This window comes from Boleophthalmus pectinirostris, unplaced genomic scaffold (assembly GCF_026225935.1).
Source record: "Boleophthalmus pectinirostris isolate CB_2022bp ecotype Guang Dong unplaced genomic scaffold, ASM2622593v1 HiC_scaffold_10, whole genome shotgun sequence".
In the NCBI taxonomy this organism is placed as follows: domain Eukaryota; kingdom Metazoa; phylum Chordata; class Actinopteri; order Gobiiformes; family Gobiidae; genus Boleophthalmus; species Boleophthalmus pectinirostris.
The window spans coordinates 1,239,047-1,262,654 of NW_026570971.1; the positions used below are offsets into that span (position 1 = coordinate 1,239,047).

General features: G+C 38.9%; 2 protein-coding genes across 3 annotated transcripts in view; one reads left to right on the top strand and one right to left on the bottom strand.

The window, feature by feature from the left end:
• LOC129410510 (zinc finger protein 271-like) overlaps positions 1-23,608 on the bottom strand; it is a 688,773-nt gene that overhangs the window by 81,003 nt on the left and 584,162 nt on the right. The gene's annotated exons all lie outside the window — the stretch shown is intronic.
• The window catches only part of sos2 (son of sevenless homolog 2 (Drosophila)), a 57,589-nt gene that overhangs the window by 4,705 nt on the left and 29,276 nt on the right, over positions 1-23,608 (top strand). For both annotated transcript variants that reach the window (XM_055158723.1, XM_055158731.1), the window contains exons 2-5: positions 15,219-15,344; positions 16,527-16,658; positions 18,469-18,633; positions 18,917-19,123. In XM_055158723.1, coding sequence (XP_055014698.1) covers positions 15,219-15,344; positions 16,527-16,658; positions 18,469-18,633; positions 18,917-19,123 — 630 coding nt within the window. The remainder of the gene's footprint in view (positions 1-15,218; positions 15,345-16,526; positions 16,659-18,468; positions 18,634-18,916; positions 19,124-23,608) is intronic.

Consider the following 23,608-nt stretch of genomic DNA (forward strand, 5'->3'; position numbering starts at 1 on the left):
CACTTCATGTTTTCTTCTATCACTGTTTGGTCTTCCTCTAGGCTTCTCGTTTCCCTCCTCTGCACCATATCACTTTATCTGAAAACCTTGTCTCCATTTTGCTAATTTCCTTGTTTTAATACGATCCATCTCGATCCCGTGTCCTTTTAACCAAGCAGCAGCCCTCCCTTTCCGTACGACACATTGACTCATCACTTTTAGGAGCTGTTAATTCTGTCAGAAATCTTCCAAGAAACTCGTCCACACATTTGAGCGGAGCGATTACAGACGGCCTGCCCAGACTCGCTGGAGTAGTGACAGATTTTGACAAATGAACCTGACATTAGCGAGTGAGAGTGGTCTTTTCCCACTGCTCTGAGCGAACCGCAGACCAGACCTGCTCTCGCTGCAATTTTCTACATTTTTCTGATACATTCGTCTCTCTTCACTTCGTTCTCACGACGTTACGTTTGACTTTATTGTGCTGTAATAAAGCGGCGCGTTGAAAAGTGTGGAAATTATTTAAAGGTTGAACGTTGCGCCATTTTCTGACTTGTGACATTTCCTCATCAAAACCTGACCCGATGAGTGTTTTGTTTCATTAGAAATCCTGCAGATTTACAGAAAACACCACATTCCACCTTGTGATGTCGTGGTAATACAGGAAGGAAGTGTTCCACTGTGTTTTTAAACTCCACACACCTTCAGTAGAATCATTTGGATCATTTCAGAACTGGAATTGCCTGAACTAAAGGTTAAAAAGGAGATGTTTACTTGAAAACTACCACTTCATGACATCACAAGGTGGAACAGAGCATTTGGAGCTTTAAAAAGACAAATAATAAAGATTTACTCAAACGTGTGAATGAAACAAAACACAACTCCAGCTCTGTTTTTGACGAGGGAACAATATTAGATATATTAGATTAGAATATTAGAACATGACTTAAAACTCACAAGAGTCAGTTTTGTGCAATATTGAGGAACTTTTAAGTATTTTTCCCCCTCGGTCCATTTTATAAAACAGATTTTAAATGATGTTTGGATGAATAATTGTTGGTTCTTTTGGTCTTTTATTACAAATATTCACTTTAATAGTTGCAGAATCCAGATATAATTTTGCACTAACAGCCTGTGGAGTTCTAATACACAAAATTCTGAATACTTAAAGCTGCACTGTGTAAATTTTCGGGTTGTGGGTCCGTCACCTGCTTGTTTCTATGGATATGTCGTTGTTCTGCCTGGAATGTTCCACTGTGTGACATTAAACAGCTCGACTTTACATTTATTCAATCACAGGTGGTTGTAAAGCTCAAAAATACCTCCAAAAAAAACAAAACAAAAAAACGAAAAACAGACGTTCTGACTGTGAGCGGGGTCGCCTCTCCACAGATCTGACAAGTAACTTTGTCTGGTTTGGTCTCCGTGAAGATAGAAAGGTTTAATGCCGTACTGTGGAACATTCCAGATGAAGCGATAACATCTCCATGGAGAAAAGCCTCAGAAAAGTTACACAGTGCAGCTTTAAAACTTGACTGACATTAGTTTTTAACGTATCTTTGTGTAACTTTGCCGGGGAGTGTCTGCCACCTGCTGGTCGCTATGGAAATGCTGTTTTGCTTGGAAGGTTCCAGAGTATGGCATTTGACTTTCCTGTCTCATATGAATCAAGCAAGATGACAGCTCAGATCTGTGGAGGAACATGCCCACGTGCTGTGTGAATTTGCTATGGACCCCTCACCAGAAAAGCTCCACAGTGCAGCTTTAAGTTACTGTCACGGGATCTTTGTTATTTGGGTTTTCATATTGGACACTGCTGTGTAAAGTTGCGCTGTGTAACTTTTTAGTGGAGCATCCGCCATCAGCTTGTCTCCGTGGTGATGCTGTTGTCTTGCCTGGGATGTTCCACAGTACGGCATTAAACAAATATCTTGTATTTATTGAATTCTGGGCGTTTTTATTTCTCACGACTACGGCAGAAACATGTTGAGAAGAAAGAGGAAGGCAGAGGCTCAGCACAGTTTACACACAAGAGTCACTTTTTCAGTCACTTTAAACCAAATATCGGTGTTTTCTGTTGTTTTTATTCTTCACATTATAATTACGTTTAACTTTCTGAGCAGTTTTACATTAGACTTGGAGTTAGACAATCCGTGTGTCATTCGTTCATTTGTTTTTCAAAATAAAACCAAAAATAAGAAAACAAAAAAACAACTATTTTATTCATTATTTGTCTCCAAAACCAAAATGGAAAAAAATGGATAATGATTTGTTTTTTTCAGTTTTTGATTTTGTCTTTAAATGAAAAATGGAAAAAACGGATAACGGCCGTTTCCCGTTTACGTAGACTGTTGGGTGATCATGACTGGGACCGGGACCGGGACCGAGACCAGAAATGAGACTGGGACCAGATCGGGACCAGACCAGGACTAAGATCGATTTGGTCCTGGTTTAGACCTTGTTTAGTCTTGAGTCAGTTCTGGTTTAGTCCTGGTTTAGTCCTGGTTTAGTCCTAGTTTAGACCTTGTTTAGACCTTGTTTAGTCTTGGTTTAGTCTTGGTTCAGTCCTGGATCAGTCCTGGTTCAGTCTGGCATCACAGTTTAAGTCACGGAAAAGGGAAATGGCCATTATTTGTTTTTTTAAATTTTGGTTTTGTAGACAAATAATGAAGAAAATTGTTGTCTTTTCATTTTATTTTTGGTTTTATTTTGAAAAACAAATTAACGAATGATACACGGATTTTAGACAAATTTTACTGATCCACTAGACACGAGGCACGTAACAATAACCTAAATATTGTGATCTCGTATCGTTAAAAGTCTTACAATAATATCACAATATATCGAATTACACGTCTCTTTACTTAAATTAATTTTTTAAATTTAATGTCTTTCTTGTTCTGTGAAGCACTTAGAATTATATTGTTTATGAATTGTGATATAGTGGTGCAGCTCTAAAAAACAGAGGGAACTACATAGACCATGATCCTTTGCTGTTGTCAGTGCAGACGACATGTAGAAATACATTTTTAAAGTGCTTAATAACAGTTCATTCTTCATATTATAATAGAACCAAAGGCTTTTCAAATATTTTAAGTAACAAGTAGAACATTTACCAGTTGTTAGGCTCCACAAAATATCAAAATAAATATCGAATCTTGAGATGCAGATCGTGAAAGTATCGTATCGAGGGATTTTGATGCAGTAGTCAACACAGGAGCTCACAAATCACAATATATTATAATAAAAAGACTAAAAAATAAAAAAGGTAATAATAAATTCTAAATAAATAGCAATAAAAATAACCAGAGAGGTGTCAAATAAAGCGTAATTCTAAAAATATGTATGTACAAGTCAAAATAATGGTTGATGTCATGATTTCCAGCCAGGAAGTCAAATTTTAAACCTTATAAAAAAAGTCCAAATTGGGAAAAGAAAAGTAAAATGTTGAGTGTGTTTTGTTTTGTGTGTAGTCGGACGTGTCACAGACTCTTCGGTGAATCAGGTGAGCGGTGGCGCAGCAGCAGCAGCAGCAGCAGCAGGTGGACTTTCAGTAGTTGTAGTTTCACCGTCTGAGCTCGTGACTGCGGCGTCATCCTCTCCGTTTGTTTTGGTCCTCCAGCTGTTCGCGGTCTCTCCGTCGTCATCGCAAACGCACCGTCTCCTCAGGCGTCAGAGCGAGACCTCCTCCAACTCTGTTTACTCAACTTTTATAGGCGCTGATTAATTCCCTTCAAGTGCTTCTTCACATGCTACGGCTCAGGGCTGTCAGCAGAAGCGAGTTGGATTCTGATCAATACTGAAACTACTAGAAATTAGAGCTGAGTATTGTTAAGAAGATGCCGATACAATTTCCATACAATGAACTTTTGATTCGATACGATATATTTCAAATCAACTCGATATGGTTCAGTAAAAACAAAGGCTAAATCATGTCTGTGATACTAAAAGTCTTTGTTAAATCACTTCTTGTGCAAAGTTCAAATGAAACACAAACAATTTAATCATCAACAGTAAAAATGTCAATTGTGTTGCATAAAAGAGTTTCGTTCCTCTAAACAAACAACAAAACTGTAGCTGTAACAAAATAATTTAGTAAAATATACCAAAAATCCTCTTGGTGATATAAGAGATGTGCATTGCCTTAAGTCTGATGTTACGATATATAAAACAGTAGATGATATTTTGACATTATCAATAATTACTTCTAATAACAGTTAACTACACCTTCAAGAGAACACAACTGTATGAAATACAATTTATAATTTTTTTAAAATCACGACAACAGTGAGTGTAACTAATTAATTTTTGTGAAAAATTTTATTCAAAAAATCGATTTGGATCCGTTTTGAAACAGCTTGAGAATTGTGCGATAGCAGCCCACGATACCAATACTGTATCATCACATTAAACGATGTGATATTTTGATATTTTTGCACACCCCTCTTCACAAGGTTTCAAAATCTCCTCAAAGTGATAACATCTCCATGGAGACCACCAGAAAAGTTACACATCTACTCTTTTGAATGCAAGATTAAGATCACAGTGCAGATTTTATACATTAACATTTGCTCCAACGTTTGAGAGAAGATGAAGAACAGATAAACTAATCCAGTATATTTCAGAACGTGTTTGTGAAGGTCTGAACTGCAGAGTTCACCATAGACCTCATAAAAGAACATTGTCCAACCTGCTTTAGAATCATGCTTAGTTCTTGTCTCATTACCTTGTTTATTCTTTTTTTTTAAAAATTTCTTTGCACGGCGTCTTTGAGAGTTTGGAAAAATCAATAAAATGGCAAAGGAGAAATTCAATTTGTCAACTGGACAAACGTTTTTTTGGTCGAATCTGTTTGACAGTTCATTCAGGCTGCTTCTTCACTTCTGATGAGACGCTGGTGGACACTGACCTATATCTGCCTGAAGGGGGCGCTAACTACTCTGAAACTATTCTGAAACTAACACACCGGCTTGTTAACAGTTTCTGCTTCTTAGCTCGGTCTATCGAACTGCAAAATTTGTCTTTAGATTCTCAAAAGTATCGAAAATCAGACACTAATCAATGTTAAAACTAGTATCGAAACTAGATTCTCATTTTTGCACATATCGATACTAAAAAAGTCACGTTAACGGGACAGAAATGAACCTCTAGAAGAGCTCTAGAATGATCTTGACTTCTATTGGAATATCTCTCTGAAACTGCTTCTGTCAGGTTCCTCATTTTGGTCTTAAAATGTTCGTATTAACACACTTTACATGATCCAGGGGGTTTTATTTTGCTGTTTTGTCCGTTAAAATCTATGGGGTTAACACGTTTTTACATTATAGATTCAAAATGCACTTTCCTTTCATTCACATTTGAATTGTGTTTAATTTTGCTGCCCAAATGCGTGGTTTAAAATGACAAAAAAACTCAAATTCAGGAACTTGAATGTGCCACATTTTCCAGCCTCTTTGTCTGGTGTCGTTTTGTGGTGTTAAAAATAACATTAAGTGAGTCCCCATTGACCACAGGGTTTCCCCAAAAAGGTCACGACTTCTGCTTTGGTCTCATTGTGTTTTAACGTCTTTTTCTGCAAAAATACACAAGTTTGAAGAATTCCGACCACAGCCGGTCTCTTTATCTGGATCTCGTGTCTCAAATACGGAAAACATCTTGACTCTCGAAATTTATAACTTTTTACCTCAGATTTGTATGAGTTTAGAGCTTTTTCTGCTTCTTCTTGTTTATTCTGCAGAAATATTTAACGCCGCCATGTTTGTTTTGACGTAACGGACCGTGCTTTTCTGTGATTGGTTAATCCGCCTGTCAATCACGGCAAGTGGAAATCAGTTTTGTAAAATAATTCTGTAATTTTTCTGGTGTCGCCTTTTGTGGAGATGTTGTTGCTTTTTCTGGAATGTTCCACAATACGGCTTTAAACTTTTCTATCTCCACGGAGACCAAACCGGACCAAGTTCCAGGTCAGATCTGTGGAGAGGCGGCCCCGCTCACAGTCACAATGTCTGTTTTTCGAGGGATTTTTGAGCTAAAAAAAAAAGCACCCGTAATTGAATAAATGTAAAGTAGAGCTGTTTAAAGTCACACTGTGGGACATTCTAGCAGCAGAGCAGTGGCGTCTCCGTAGAAACGAGCAGGTGACGGACGCCCAACCGAAAAGTTACAAAAACAATTCCCAGGCTTTGTGGTTTGCTAATTACAACTCATTTAGTCTCGTGCTTGTTCAGACCTGCTCTGTCCCAGTTCAGATCTGGGTTATTTCCAGGCTCCTGATTGGTTTGTTCTTGTTTTGGCTGAATCCTGATTGGTTGATCTGGTTTTGTTTGAGTCCCCGTTTCAGTCTCTGTTCATTTTTTCTGTTCACATTAAGGTTGTACAATTAATTGAATTTTGATCTCGATTTCGATATGTGTGTGAAACGATCTCCAAACTCATATAATCAAATTAAAACGGTTTACGCAGCGGTGAAAGTGAGGACCGGGGCGACGGCCGTAGTTTTGTGAGGATTCACCTGGTGCCGTACGCTCGTGTACGCTCTGTGTGTGACGTACGCTCTGTGTGTGACGTACGCTCTGTGTGTGACGTACGCTCTGTGTGTGACGTACGCTCTGTGTGTGACGTGGAGCGACGGTTCTGATTCTCTCCATAAACTCTTGGAGGAGCAGCAGGACTCACATCTGTCTCACTGTTGAATAGATATTTCTGCCGCTTATTTTCTCGGCTAAATCGTTTGCTCTGCTCCACATGTAAACAAACGGCGCCTTGTGGTGACGTCATCGTGGCTTGGGTCGGTTCTGCAGGGGTGAGTGCGGAACATAGAACCCACAGAACATAGAACTGCAGCAGTCGACATGGTTCTAAAGTCCCAGTGTCCTAGAGATTATAGAAGAGCTGGATATAAAGTTTATTTAGAGACGTTTATGTTTTTCTATGTCTTATTTCATATTCAAAGATTATTTGATTCATTTTATGTTTTATACATTGTAAAACTGTTCTAAGGTTCAGATTTGTAGCCGATATTTATTTTCAATTTGAAAGTTTTCCGTAAATTATCAGTAACAAAGTGTTTTGTTTTTTTTTTTGAGAGAGAGAGAAATGCTGAATAAATGCATCATGTAACTAAAAAAATAATCATTTGAATAATTGTGATTTCAATATTGACAAAAATAATCACGATAATGATTTTTTCCATAATCAAGCAGCTTTGGTGCAATATAAAAGTGTGTGTGTCTGCTGTGTGTGTGTGTGTGTGTGTGTGTTTCTGGGTGGTGTGTGTGCTGTATGTCTGGGATGTGTGTCTGATGTGTTTTTGGTGTGTGTTTGGTGTGTTTGGTGTGTGTGTGATATGTGTGGTGTTTGTCTGATGTGTTTTTGGTGTGTGTTTGGTGTGTTTGGTGTGTGTGAGCGGTGTGTGTGTGATATGTGTGGTGTGTGTGCGGTGTGTGTCTGATGTGTTTTTGGTGTGTGTGTGCGGTGTGGTGTGTGTCTGGTGTGTGTCTGATGTGTTTTTGGTATGTGTACAGTGTGTGTGTGTGTGTGTGTGTGTGTGTGTGTGTGTGTTGTGTGTTTGGTTCCCCAGACTGGTGCGTTAATGGGATGATGTCATCGTATGAATCATAACAGTGACACCAGGATGAGTCTGATGACGTGACCCCTCCAACCCCCCCCACACACACACATATAAACACACGCACACACACACGTTTAATGCCTTACTGTGTAACATACAGGCAAGAAATGAAATCACCATGGAGACCGACACGACACTCAGCAGAAAAATTCACACTTTTATTTTGACCCTAAACCTGTTCATGTTATTTGTTGTTACTCGCTCGTTTTGCTGATTCTGAACATGGACTGTGTGTGTGAATTGCAAAGTAACAACTATTTAGACAAATATTTAAGTATTTTCAGACAATTATCACAAGTGTTTCCACCAAATATCACAATATGTATGTTACAAAATGTTTCTCCAGTTAAAACAGTTTTGTAGTTAATTTAAAATAATATTACTCAAGTAAGAAATAAGTAGTGGCCAGTAAGAGTAAAGAGTGAAAATGTCTGAAATCTGTGGTTTCATGTTCAGTGTACAGTTTACATAAAAGGAAAATTATACTTACATTTTTGCTTTTCCAAAAAAAACCAAAAAATAAAACCCTCTCCTGTTTACCTGATTTTCCTGTCTGAGCAAAATGTGTCTTGCCCCAGTGCAATATAAGGTCAGAATAAGTCTGCTGTGCTCTGTCTGTGTCTAATTATGAAGTGTTTTCTTGTTAAATAAACAGGAAGTGCGTGTTAGCATGCTGGTTGTACAGTAAAAATCAGCTACAGTGCCTTAAAGAAAAAGTTAAATCATATGTTATGCAATCATTAGGCATTATGCAAATCATATCGTATGCAAATGTTAAAAATGAAGCTTTTTCACAGTTAAACTCGCATACAATGGGAAAAAGTACTATAATGTTTGTTACTTTACTTGAAAAATAAGTAAAAACAAATAAAAATGTGAAAAAATTTACAATTTCTTAAAAATGTGTATTGAAGTTGAGTTATTGTGAATAATATGTATTAGTTTCTACCAGACGTAAACCCAATAATGTAAGATAAGACTGTGCTTGAAAACGTTCATATTGTTCTGGGCTTTTTATTTCAACATTTTGCCCGTTAAAAATTCGCCGAACTCTGAGCCGAACTCTGTGGGCGACGTCACACTCACTCAGAACTTCGTCTTTATTCAGTCTGTGATTGTGAAGAGAAATGAACAAAACAGAACTTTTAAAATACACAAAACATAAGTTTAAAAATCCCAGATCGTTTGTCTGTTGTACTTTCCGAGCCTTTTGTAATGACTTTGCAGATTTGTGTCATTAACGTCTTATTTTGGTTTGAGATTTGGAGAAATGCTGTGTTCACTTTTCCACTCCAGCGATTTGTTCAGAGTCAGGGAGTTTTTCATGTCACTGAAGTTCACGAGGATTTTACTCTTTTCAAATCTACTGTTGTTCAGTACTCACGTGGAGGCATCTCAGACACGCACTTCAGTTTTTTTATCGAGAGTAGAATTACTTCATTGAGCTGCTTTATTCTGCGTTTGTCAGTTTTTTATTTTAAAGGTCCTGGATTACACAAACCGACTCCTGTGAGCTTTAAGTCGTGTTCTAATGTTTCCTCGTCAAAAACAGACCTGGACTTGTGTTTGTTTCATTCACATGTTTGAGTAACTCTTTATTATTTGTCTGTCTACATCTCCAAAACTCCAAACGCTCTGTTCCACCTTGTGAAAAACTGCTTTTCTTTTGAAACTGACTTTATAAAAACTCAAATCACCCAAATCGCACAAACAACATCAACGACCTTTAATATATTTACTGCATTTTGAATAATTACTAATTAACCTACAGAACCTAAATTCCTTTATTTATGTGATTATTTTACACTTAAAATAAAAGTGATTACTTTTACATAGTAGCAGATATATTTAGTTATACGATATAAATAAAATTGTAAAAGAAATGCAGGTATTTTTGAGTGAAATGTTTCAACAGGCTCAGATCCGTTTCACCAAATGATAAATTCAGTTTCGTCTAATGACATATTTAATTTTACCAAATTACATTTTTCATACATTTTTATTCTAAACTGGTTTATATTTTATCCATCAGAGAGAAACAAAAGCATCAGTGTTGACGCTCACACCAAGACTTGATTTCAAACGTAGTATTTTAAAAAAAGGACAAATATGGCGAGGACAAACTGAATTTTCTCCTCGCCATATTTTAAAAAATTATAACAGTTTTAGACATTTTCAACGTTGCACCAAGTGACGTCCCAAAATCTTGGCGTTTGTATTTCTTTTGACAAACACGTCACCAGCAAAAACTAAGAGGCCAGATCTGAATCTCGTTTCAACTTCAGAGTCCTGCAGGGTCCACACAGTGATGTCATCAGGTGATACATGAGGAAGAATGTCAGATTAATGTTCAAATTAACTTTACTTTTAAACTTTAACTTTTACCGAATTTACTGCTTTTGGCAACAGTTTTAAGAAAGAAAGAAATAAGGGTCAGAGAGAGAGAGAAGCAGATGCAGAGAGAGAGAAAGAAAGGGTCAGAGAGAAAGAAGTGGCAGAAAGAGAAAAAGAAGGGTCAGAGAGAAAGAAAAAGGGGCAGAGAGACAGAGAATGAGAAAGAAAGAAGGATCAGAGAGAGCGGGGGGGAAAGAAGGGTCAGGGAGAGTGTGCATGTGCGAGAGCGAGACCGAGATGGAGAGAAAGCAGAGAGAGAGAGAGAGGTGTTTTAATGTTATGTAACAGAAACACTCCCTTTAAGAGAAACAGAGCTGCGGTTTAAAGAGAAACGACAGAGCGACCTCCCCTTTACATGAATCTCATCGAAACAGAAGTGACTGATGGGAAATTAAACGTGTGAAAGAGCCACATTACACTTTTCTCCTCCTGTTCTAACGTCGTTTCCTCATCACACACAGACCTGGACGTGTTTTTTTTTATTCACACATCTTTAACACAAAACTTCTTCTCAAACTGAAAAAAAAAACAAAACAAAACACTCAACTAAAGGTAAAATACAGCTGTAGCATTTTGAGTTTGAGATGTAGATTAATAATTAATAATAAAAAGTTACTCAAACATGTGAATAAAACAAAACACAGCTCCAGCTCTGTTTTTTTAGGAGGAAAAACATTAGAACATGACTAAAAGCTCATAAAAGTCAGAGTTTTGTGTAATATAGGTCTTTTAAACACACTTTTCGACTCTTACAGTGACATTAAAGGTGCGCTGGGTGTCTGTAATCGCGTGCGCCGCTCCACAGATGCGGCCCGTTGTAGGTGACAGTGGTAAATCCAGGTCAAGTATTTGAATGGGAAAACCCCGGAGTTTCAGATCATGACTCAGAGCTCGGCGTCTTCTGGAATCTGCACAGGATGTTTGGAAAGCCACTTCTTCTTTCGTGTTTACAGTTTTTCCAGAGTACAGTAGACTCTTCAAACGGGCCCCGGTCTTGTGAGGATTAGGCAGCTGCTGGTCCCGCTCAAAATTAGAATATTATGAAAAACAAAATCATGAAAATGTCAAGAAATGAAAGTTTGAAAGCTTCATTCTGTATAATATGAGCTTGAGTTTCTGAAATTAGAGACAAAAAATATACAGCTTTTTCATGATATTCAAATTTTTTGTGACTTTTCTGGTAGAGGATCTGTCAGATGTTATTGCTTTGTCTGGAATGTTCCACAGTACGGCATTAAACCTTTCTATCATCATGGAGACCAAATCAGACCCAGTTCCAGGTCAGATCTGTGGAGAGGCGACCACGTTCACAGTCAGAATGTCTGTTTTTCAAAGTCAGGGGTCTCCGGCCTTTTTCCTTCGGTGAGCGGGAGCAAGAAACAAATACAAGTAAAAATAAGAGCCATAGATGAGGCACAGTTAGATGTTTATAAAACAGTACGTAAAGTAAAGCATCAAAATGACCTATTTACAATATTAATATGGGTTAGAGATGTATAGGGATGTAACGATATCCAAATTTCAGTGTACGATATTATCACGATATAGATCTCACGGTACGATATTTATTATGATATTTTAAAAAGACTAATATAATTGTAGATGAAACATACTTTTTTGCTTTTAAAATACCTTGACAAGATTTTGGTGTGAATTATTTCCATCATAATCCCAGGAATTCAAGTAAAAAACATATTTTTTCATGTTGTCTGTGCTGAAATGAATCATGGGAAATGTAGTTCCTGATGTTCATAAGCTGTTGCTACTGTAAAACTGTACATTTAATTTAAGCAAAGGAACTTGTCATTCGATATATTGTGACAGCTCATGATAATATTGTGAGACTTTTGACGACACGACCTCACAATATTTTGGTTATTGTTACATCCATAAACATTTAATTCATCAAACTTGATTTATTCGGCATGATATGTACATTTCAGAAATCTGTTTGCGAGTTACTTTAAAGGAGGTGAAGCACAACTGGTAGGTACAAGATGAAGACCCTTGTTGTAGGTATTTTTGAGCCAGAAAACCTCCTGTAATAAATAAATAAATAATAAAGTCGAGCTGTTTAATGTCACACTGTGGAACATTCCAGACAGAGCAGTGACGTCTCCATAGAAACAAGCAGGTGACAGACTCCCAAGGAAATCAGCTGGAAGGTCCTCCTGAATTGTATACTTTATGTTAGTTAATCTATACATATAAGTAAATAAAAACAACATTTTTTTCATTATATATTTTATGTTAGTTACAGTTGATATTTTGAACAAATTCTGTAGTTTTCTGAGTTTTTCTGTTGAGCTGCTCACAAGTTGTGTTCATGACTGTTGAGGAAATAATTCATATTTCTTCACAAATCAACAGTTACAGATTCTGTAGGACATGGGAAACGGGAAAAAATGATTTAAAATATGATTTCATAATAAACTTCTGCGAGCAAATGAGGATTATATTGATATTACAGACTCAAAAATTGTGTACTGCTTCAGGAAAGTCAGGAAAATGACACAAAGAAGGCCCCACATTTGATCTGGTACATTCACATTTCATTTTATTTTGATACAGAAGCTGATTTTCTAACTAGAATGGGGAGAGAATGGGACACTTGAGCTGGTATTCACCCCTAAACAAAAACTTACATAGCACATCTTTAATTATGAACCAGATTTTGATTTATTGGCATGATCGTTGTAATTATCGTGTTTTTATTCCCTGTTTAAACATATTTTTAGTCAAATTCAATCACAGGAAACATGTTGTAATTAGAGATTTTGACAATAATAGCTTCTTAGACTTGGACTTCATTGATCTATAAGAGAAAAGACTTTGACTCAGTCGCTCAAACATCACAATAAATTACAATAACAAAGAGACAAAATATATACACGTTAATAATAGCAGCGGAAATGGCGAGAGACTGGATTTAAATAATAATATTCCCATGATTCGCGACTCCCCGGTGCGGCTCAGTGTTTGGTTTTGTTCTAAATGGAGCGGTGAATACCACACGTTTTTGGAGGGAGCTGGAGTTTAGTCAGAGCTGAGGAATGCATGACACTTTCATCCTCCTCATTCTTCTGGAGCTACTGCGGGAGCTTCGAGTGTCACAGTCGGCGAGATTGGACTGTAAAATTAACTGTAAAACTCAAACAAATCTCAAATGAGTCGAAATCATTATGTACACAATAAACAAAATATCGTCAAAAGTCTCACAGTAATATCGGAGGCTTTCACAGTAAATCGAATTACACGTCTGTTTACTTAAATTAATAGTTTTGGTGATTTTTTTTTTTTTGTCTTTCTTAAATAAACTTGGTGCTGCTGTAGAATAAAACAGAGGGAACTACATAGACCATGATCCTTTGCTGTTGTCAGTGCAGACTACACGAAGCAGAAGTAGTAGTTGTTGTAGTTGTAGTAATAGTAGTAGTTGCAGTAGTAGTTGTAGTCGCAGTCACAGTAGTCACAGTATTCCTACTAGTAGTCGTAGTAGTCCTAGTAGTCCTAGTAGTAGTCGTAGTAGTTGTAGTCGCAGTAGTCGTACTAGTAGTTGTAGTGGTTGTAGTAGTCGCGGTGGTAGTTGTAGTAATAGTAGTAGTTGCAGTAGTAGTGGTAGGAGTTGTATTAGTAGTCGTAGTGGTAGTAGTAGTAGTTCTCATATTAGTAGTCGTAGTCGTCGCAATAGTAGTTGTCATATTAGTAGTAGTAGTTGTATTAGTAGTTGTATTAGTAGTTGTAGTAGTAGTAGTAGTAGCCGTAGTAGTAGTAGTAGTAGCCGTAGTAGTAGTAGTAGTAGTAGCCGTAGTAGTAGTAGTAGTAGCCGTAGTAGTAGTAGTAGTAGCCATAATAGTAGTAGTTGTATTAGTAGTCGCAGTATTAGTCACAGTAGTAGTAGTAGTAGCCATAATAGTTGTAGTTGTAGTAGTAGTTGTAGCAGTACTGCAAAACAAAATAAAACACAGACTCCAGCTCGTGGATCAGGACTGAAATGGTTTAGGCTGAAGTAAAAAGTTCATATAACACAAACCCTTTTATACAACGACAGAATTCCAAGAAAGAAAATCAGCATCTGAACAACAAGTTTGTGTTTACAATTTCACTCACGACTCACTGTAAAAATAAAGAAACAAAATATCAATTAAAATAAACAAAATTTAATGCATGATTCATTCATTCCAGAGCTCTAGATCTTTCAAAACATAAGACTTTATTTTATACTTTATACTTTTTTTTTAAAGGTTTCTGCAGTGTTAGACTTTTTTAAAATCATCACTCATGTTCCATAAACTAACCCCTCGAAACAGAAATACAGTCACTTTTTTTAGTTCTTCTCTTAATTTTTTTTAAAGAAGCCGGGTTTTTTCCATTTACGGTCATACAAACGGATAAGCTTTTGTGCCTTCGTTAACATTATTATCATTTATGATCATTCAAAATAAACCACAATGAGAATGAAAAAAATGAAAGGATTTTTTTTTGTTTTCGATTATGGTCGTACAAACTAATAATAATAATAATGACAAAGAAGGTACAAAATGATTGTATCATAGTTGAAGAAGATGTTAAAGAAAAGTTTGTGTTTACTTCATAGTCGTGGTTTTACTTGTGAAGACTGTGGATTTCCTCTTCTAGGTATTTCTTAAGATTAGATTTTTATATTGTTTTTTGAGTTAGTTCAAGTTTTGAAATGGTCATCTAAGATTCTCTAGAAAGTTACTCCACGTCTGTATGACGTGTGCTTTTGAAAGCAGTTCCAGAGAATTGTTTTTTAAAATTCATTTGAGCTCTCAGGCTGTATTTGAGTTCATTTGTGCAGAACAGTTTTTGAATATTTTCTGGGAGTTTTGTTTTAAATTAGTTTTAAATAACTGTTATGAAGCACTTTTAAATCTTAATTCTTTGTATGATAACAGGACCAAAGGCTTTTCAAGACTTTTCCAAGGTTTTTAAAAGGAAAAAGTTGCATATTCACAGAAATTTGTTAACCTTCACAGAATATTACAATAAATATCAAACCGTAAGATATATATCATGAAAATACCGTATTGAGGAATTTAGATTTCTTTTTGTTTTGTGCATTATTGTCATGATTTAAATTCCCATTAAAAAAGTATTTATGTATTAATTAACAGTTTGCCGTTGTGTGTCGTAGATTCTTTGCGTGTCCTGATGTTTTTTGTGTGTAACGTTTTGCCGTTGTGTGTGGCAGGTGCAGAAGCAGGTGCACCCGAACCTGCAGGCGAAGGAGGACGCTCTCCAGCACATCGAAGAGCTGATCCTGCAACTGCTCAACATGCTCTGTGTGGCCCAACCCAGATCTGTGCAGGACGTGGAGGTGAGGAAGACGAACAGGAGGAGGAGGAGGAGAGAGGAGAGAGAGAAGGAGGAGGAGGAGGAGGAGGAGGAGGAGGAGGAGAGAGGAGAAAGGAGGAGGGAGGAGGAGGAGGAGGAGGAGGGAGGAGAGTGGAGGAGAGTGGAGGAGAGAGGAGGAGGAGGGAGAGGAGGAGGAGGAGGAGGAGGAGAGGAGAGAGAGGAGGAGGAGAGAGGAGGAGAGAGAGGATTAGGAGAGGAGGAGGAGGAGAGAGGAGGAGGAGAGAGGATTAGGAGAGAGGAGGAGGAGGAGAAGGAGGAGAAGGAGAGAGAGGAGGAGGGAGAGGAGGAGGAGAGAGGATTAGGAGAGAGGAGGAGGAGAGAGGAGAAAGGAAGAGGGAGGAGGAGAGTGCAGAGTGTAGGAGAGAGAAGAGAGGAGGAGAGTGGAGGAGAGAGGAGAGTGCAGAGTGCAGGACAGAGGAGGAGAGAGGAGGAGGAGAGGACAGGGAGGAGGAGAGAGGGAGGGGGAGAGGGGCGGCCCCGCTTCTGTCAGTTTGCCCCAGGGCAGCTGCGACTATAGGGGGGGAGATAGAGAGGAGAGAGGGCAAAAGAGGAGGAGAAAGAGAAGGAGAAAGAGAGGGGGCAGCCCTGGCTATAAAAGACCCACCTGAGTTTGGACTGAATAAAGAATCACAAGTGTGTGGAGCTTTTCATCTGCCTGTAAATCCCAAGTGTAATATGTGACTGTTTAAGACCTGATCAGGACTTTGTGGTCAGAGATCTGTGTGTCCAGCTCTGCACAGACACAGACACACTTTATACAAATGAACATAACTAACCTGTTAACCACGCGCTCCAAACAGGAAGTGAACATGGAGACGATTCTGGCTCCATCAGCTCCTGTTGACTCACACTGGCTCCTCTCTCTGTACCTGCTGCTGTGAGCCTCGGCATTTTGGTCTTAAAATGTTCGTATTAACCCGCGGCACATGATCCTCGGGTTTATTTCAACATTTTGCCTGTTAATAAATTCCAAGTTTTAGTATGGACCTGGCTCCAGATTCCCTCCTGGAAACGCCGACCTCTGTGAGCTTCATTTGACTGGAGCTGAGCGCTTGTGGGAGACGTCACACACACTCAGTCCACGTGTGTGTACGGTTTGTGTGTGACTGCTGTGTAATGCTGATTCATGTTCGTCTCGGCGCAGGAGCGTGTGCAGAAGACCTTCCCTCACCCCATCGATAAATGGGCGATCGCAGACGCTCAGGCGGCCATCGAGAAACGCAAACGGAGAAACCCTCTGCTGCTGCCCGTCGACAAGATACACCCGCTGCTCAAGGTACGCGCCACAAACCACAAACAGAACACTTATCATGGCTTTACACGTGTTTAGTATCAAAGCTGCACTGTGGAACTTTTTGGTTGGGCGTCCGTGAGCTGCTTTCTTCTATGGAGACGTCATCGCTCTGCCTGGAATGTTCCGCAGTGTGACATTAAACAGCTGTACTTTACATTTATCTTACATTTATTAAATTACAGCTCAAAAATACCTAGAAAAACAGGCGTTCTGACTGTGAGCGGGGTCGCCTCTCCACAGATCTGACCCGTAACTTGGTCTGGTTTGGTCTCCGTGAAGAGAGAAGGTTTAATGCCGTACTGTGGAACATCCAAGACAAAACGGAAATCAGCTGGAAAGTCCCCCTGAATTGTACCGTTTATGTTAGTTAATAATATTTTCTTCCAGTTACTGATGCTGTAGATCAGGCATGTCCAAACTGCGGCCCGTGGGCCAAATGCGGCCCTCGGACAAATTTTTCTTGGCCCTCAGGCTTCTAGGTGACTTGGCCCAAATTACCTTATATCAATTAAAAAATAACTTTTTACTGCAAGTTTTTTTTGAAAATCTACCTTGATAAAGCGAATATTGAATATTTAGTGTGTGGTTTTAAGGATCTTGGCGTGAATAAAGTCTGATGGATCATTCTAATGTGATAAACATGCACATATTTCAATTATTCTCTATATTGAGCATCAGTCTACAGCCCTCGATCAGTCCTCTGCTTCGTCTGTGTTTAGAGATGTGGCCCTTGATGAAAAAAGTTTGGACACCCCCGCTGTAGAACCCAGGCTGGTGCCACCTAGTGCCCCCACTCAATTTCATTTCTCTCCAGTGACTAGATCAGGAATCAGAAAACACTAGACGATTTACAAGAACCCCGGAAGTGTGAGTTTGGGCTCCAGCCAATCAAAGAAGAGACAGACATTCTGTGTTGGCAACGATTCCCGAGATCGAGGATTTAAAGCCGGAATGAAGAGAATGTTTAGTGAATTTTATCAAGGGGAAAGACGTTATTGTATTTCTTTCTACAGGATTTGGGAAAAGCGTAATATACCAGTTAACCCCGTAAGTGACACATTACAAACGTCATGACCGAACAGCAACGATTGGTTGAATAAAAAAGTACCGCCTACTGTGAAGAGAACGAATCCTAATGTTGCGAGGTCACACGGTTTACACCAAGTGAAACCGGCTCATGAATCAGGCTAATAGCACAGGGGGACCAAGACAAAATAAATTAAAACACGATTAAACTTCTGTGAGAAAATGAGGATTATATTGATATTACAGACTGAAAATATGTGTGCCGCTTCGGGAAGATCGGTAAAATGACATAAACAAGGCCCCACATTTGGTCTGATACATTCACATTTCATTTTATTCTGATATAGAAGCTGATTTTCTAACTCAGTACATCACAGTGACAGTGACACAGTAGATTTGAATCTGAGAAATTATCGTTGTAATTATCATATTTTTATTCCCATTTTAAATATGTTTTAGGCAAATTCATAGGAAAAATGTTATAATTAGATATTTTGTCAATAAATATCTGAAAATATAAACCCCAAATCAGCTTCTTGGACTTGGACTTCATTGATCCACAAGGGAAAAGAGTTGGACCCAGTAGCTCACACATCACAATATATTACAATAACAAAGAGACAAAATATATAAATGTGGAAGGAGGGCGACGCTCACCCTGAGACTTTCAACCCAGGGGGACTGGTATTAGAGAAAAGCAAAATCAAGTCAGTTCTTTGTAATGCCTCTCCTTGGATGTTCAGACGTGGTTGTGTTTTGCGCGCAGGAGGTGTTGGGGTACAGAGTGGATTACCACGTCTCTCTCTACATCGTGGCCGTTCTCGAGTACATATCCGCAGACATCCTGAAGCTCGCCGGAAACTACGTGGGAAACATCCGTCACTACGAGATCAGCCAGCAGGACATCAAGGTGTCCATGTGCGCCGACAAGGTGAGACCAGACTCAGCCCGAACTTTCTTTATCACACAAAACTGGCTGAGGAGTTTATTTTTAACACTTTCATAATTTCAGCAAACTAAAATACACAAATACATTTGGAAAAACAAAAACAAAAACAAAAGAAGATCAGAAAACTGTAATATGTGCCCTTTACCCCCCCAACAGAAGTAAAATACCTCCTCTTTAACTTCACTGAGCCCCACTTTTGATAATTTTCCACCTTCTTTTCGCTCTTAACCCTTGACCTCGACCTCCTGTCTCTCCTCTGCGGCAGGTGCTCATGGACATGTTCGACCAGGAGGAGGACATCGGGCTCATGTCCCAGGGCCCGGAGGAGCCTTCGTCTTCGGGGGAGCTCACCTACGATGACCTGGTGCGGCTGGAGATCGCCGAGGAGAGACAGTACCTGCGAGAACTCGACCTCATCATCAAAGTGTTCCGACATCACTTCCTGTCCAACCCCAAGATCTTCGCGCCGCAGGTACGGGCGGGTGCGAGGGTATGGACAGGTGCAAGAGTACGTACGGGCGGGCGCGAGGGGACGGGCGGGTGTGAGGGCATCAAGATTATTTTGTAGTCACATTTAGAAATCACTAGGGCCTGACCGATATGGATTTTTTTGCAGCCGATATGATACAGATAAAATGGGAGTTGGAGCTGCTCATATAGGCGAGTTTGAGCTGACGTCATTGTTATTAAAAGCCCGCGTTGCTGCTGGAAAATATTTTGGTCGGAGGCAAGAAACACGGTAGCGTCAAACACAGTGCGTAACCTTGCGTATTTCTCCCCGATGGTAAATTCCTGCTGCATTATCGGACGCACAAATAGAAGCACGGAAGAAGGAAAATGTCTTTTTCGTATTCTGAGTGAAAAGAACCACTAACGGTGAATTAAGCGGCTTTCAAACATCCGCAGAGCAAACGTAGAAGATCCTAACAAACCGTGGACTCAACAAGTTCAACAACACATCCAGACTCTTGGAGGTTTTCATCTTTTCTGCTGTGAATGGCCCAGGAGTTTCCACCAAGTCATTGTGGATGTCGCCCAAGTGAATATTTGTCCAGGTAGTTGGAGATTCTGACCAGAAATTTGGTTTGGTCCAGACTCTGTCGGGGTTGAAAAGGGTGATTTGTTGTCCGTCGATGCTTATGACCAATTTCTGGTCAAATGGTCTTGGGTCCTCTGCCGTTAGAGTGGATAAATAACCGGGATGACTGGGATGATAACCGTCTTGTTGAATTAGTGTTTATTGCCGCCGACCAAAATAGTTCCCAGCATGCAACGCGCGCTTTTGTCAACAATGAAACTCGCCTATAAAAGCCGATATATTTAGTAATTTAGTAAAAATTCAGTGTAAATCTTCAGTTGCTTATAAAACAAATGTCCGGCTCTACTCTCTTTGCTCTCTTCTTAAATTGGGTTTGTTTAGGCGTAGGGCTGTGCGAAAATATCAAAATATCAATATATCGTATCGTTTAATGAGAAGATACAGTATCGGTATTGTGGGCTGCTGTATCGATATATATCTGAGAGTATTTTTTTGTTTATTTTACAAAATTATTTTGTTCCAGTTCCAGTTTTGTTGTTTGTTCAGAGGAAGGAAATTCGTTTATGTGACGCATTTTACATTTTCACTGTTTTTTTGAGGATTAAAATGGGCGATTTTCTTATTAACTTTGCCCAAGAAATTGTTTAACAAAGACTTTTAGCGTCACAGCCGTGATTTAGACAATATTTTTTGTTGAACCGTATTGAATTGCTTTGAAATATATCGAATCAAAAGTGCACTGTATCGAGACATGTATCGTATCGAGGTAGGTATCGGATCAGCGTCTTCTTAATGATACCCAGCCCTATTTAGGCAACATTTATTGTTATTCTGCCTAATTTTTTAAACTATGTCATGATGAATTAATTGAAGTTTTTCTTCTTTTCGCTTCTTTTTGATAAATGTACTTTTCTGTTTTTACAATATACATGATGATTGTTTCTCTCTTGACACAAACTCGAAATAAAAATGAATAAAATGAAAAGAAAAACCAAAAAAGCGAAAAACGTAAACCAAACATTTCTGTGACTGTTTTAGTATCGATACCTGCAAAAATGATTCTCTAGTTTCAGCATTTTTTTCTGTTTTAGTATCGATTAATATAAGATTTTTGAGTTTTGACAGCCAACATCGGTCTGTAATTTCCCGTCTTTACTAACTAACCTTATGTGACGTTGTTTGTGGAGAGTTTCCTTCAGTTTTGCATATTTGGAGGTTGGGTAATTTGCGGTGAGATTTGGGTCGAGGAGGGTAGAACCTTCGAGGGAATGCAAAGGGTGTAATTACGTTGAGACACAAGACATCTTCGGCCAAAATACCCTTCATTATCTGTGTCGAAACGCGGCTGAAAACACGGCTCGGAGTCATACCTCGCCGCCACCGCCGTGTGTGTGTGTGTGTGTGTGTGTGTGTGTGTGTGTGTGTGTGTGTAGCCCGTTGTCACTCGTCTATTTTGGGTTGTCTATCTGTCCGTCCGCCTGAATAATGATTTCCTCTGGACTATTTTTGACTCTGTTCTATTTCTGTACAGTTTATATTTTTATCTATAAAAGGAGTTTGGGAGTCGGCCGCAGCAGATCTTTGTAAACATGTTTTTGTGAATCACTTCTGTTTGACGGACGGAGGTGAACTTTGCAGCGTTTTAAAGGTCCGATATGACTCGATTTTCTGACGTTCTGTTGTCGTTTTCTCGTCACAAACAGACCTGGAGTTGTGTTTTGGTTCGTTCACACATTTTTAAACACACAAACCCGTCGTGATGTCATGCAGTAACCAGTGTTGGGGAGTAACAGATTACATGTACCAGAGTTACGTAATCAGAGTACAAATGATGAGTAACTGTATTCAGTTACAGTTACTGTTTCAGTGAGTGGTAATTGGATTACAGTTACTTTGTTGAAATAAATGGATTATTTTCCTGTTTTCACATTTTAGGCTATTCCCTTTTTATTTTCTTTTATTTTTTCGGTGATTCCACTCATTGTCGGACACTAAACCAGGTCTAAACCAGGTCTAAACCAGGTCTACACCAGGTCTAAACCAGGACTAAACCAGGACTAAAACCAGGACTAAAACCAGGACTAAAACCAGGTCTAAAACCAGGTCTAAACCAGGTCTAAACCAGGTCTAAACCAGGACTAAACCAGGACTAAACCTGGACTAAAACAGGATTTAACAGGACTAAACCAGGACTAAACCAGGACTAAAACCAGGACTAAACCAGGTCTAAACCAGGTCTAAACCAGGTCTAAAACCAGGACTAAAACCAGGTCCAAACCAGGTCTGAACCAGGACTAAAACCAGGACTAAACCAGGACTAAACCAGGTCTAAACCAGGACTAAACCAGGTCTAAACCAGGTCTAAACCAGGTCTAAACCAGGTCTAAACCAGGACTAAACCTGGACTAAACCTGGACTAAAACAGGATTTAACAGGACTAAACCAGGACTAAACCAGGACTAAACCAGGACTAAACCAGGACTAAACCAGGACTAAACCAGGTCTAAACCAGGACTAAACCAGGTCTAAACCAGGTCTAAACCAGGTCTAAACCAGGACTAAACCAGGACTAAACCATGTCTCCTCGTCTTCTATCAATAACACTTTTAATACGGTTAAGGAAAGACTTGGCCTTTTCATTTTCTTTTAGCAGGTAAAACATCTTATGTGAAGATGTCTGAGTCTTTGTTTGTCTACAGCAAATCAAGTAATCCAAAGTAATCAGATTACATTACTCACTTTAAGTAATTTAATTGATTACAAACTACATTTTGGGATATGTAATCTGTAATCTGTAGGGGAATACATTTTAAAAGTAAACTTCCCAACACTGGCAGTAACACAAGTAATAAGTGTTCCGCTGTGTTTTTAAACTCCACCACGCCAATCTCTACTGAACTAAAGGTAAAATGCGGAGCTATTAACCTGAAAACTACTGCTTCATGACATCACGAGGTGGAACAGAGTGTTTAACCCCAACAAAACACAACTCCAGCTCTGTTTTTGAGGAGGAAACAACATTAGAACAAGACTTAAAGCTCACAAGAGTCAGTTTTGTGTAATATCGGATCTTTAAGAAGAGCTCAACCGATATTTTTTCATGGACAATTTCGATATCGAGTGTTTAGAATCCAGCGCAACTGATATTTTTAGGGCGATATGTAGAGTTGATATTGATTAGTTTCAGAATTTGAGCTGATATTGATTATTTTTGCTCAAATTCTGAAATTTAAATCTACTACAAACTTACCGACAGCCGTGTTTTTACCCTCAACCCTTTAACAGAGCTGTGGTCGTGTTTAGTGCGACTGTCTCTTTACATGTACAGTGTCCCTCGTTTACCGTGGGAGTTATGTTCTAAAAATAACCCGCAATAGGCGAAATCCACAAAGTAGTCAGCTTTATTTTTATGTAGGTTTTAAGGCTGTAAAACCCTTCAGCACAAACTTTGTACACTTTTCTCACACAGGACTAGGGACGGGCCTTCGATTAAATTTTCTTAATCGATCGTCGGGAGAATTAACGATCGATTATTGATTAATCATTAAGGTTTTTATATTAAAATGATCATCATTATTATTACTATCTGCACTAATCTGCATAAATAAATTCAACTTTACGACATATAAACATAACGACTCTAGATCCACATCAGCTGTTTGACATTATAATGTGTTTAATTCAGTTTTGTTCAAATCTCACAGAAACAAAACTTAAAACCACATCACTAATTTACATAAACTAAGTGAAGATAAAACTCCAGCTCTTGTGTCGCTGATGTGGTTCAACTTGTGTTGGATTAAAAGACATGACTCAGGTGAATACAGGTCAGTGTGACCAGATTTGTGTTTGTCAAAACCAGGACAGCGTACGGGGGGAGGGGGGCGGGGCCTCGTCATCCACATTGAGCGACTCTCA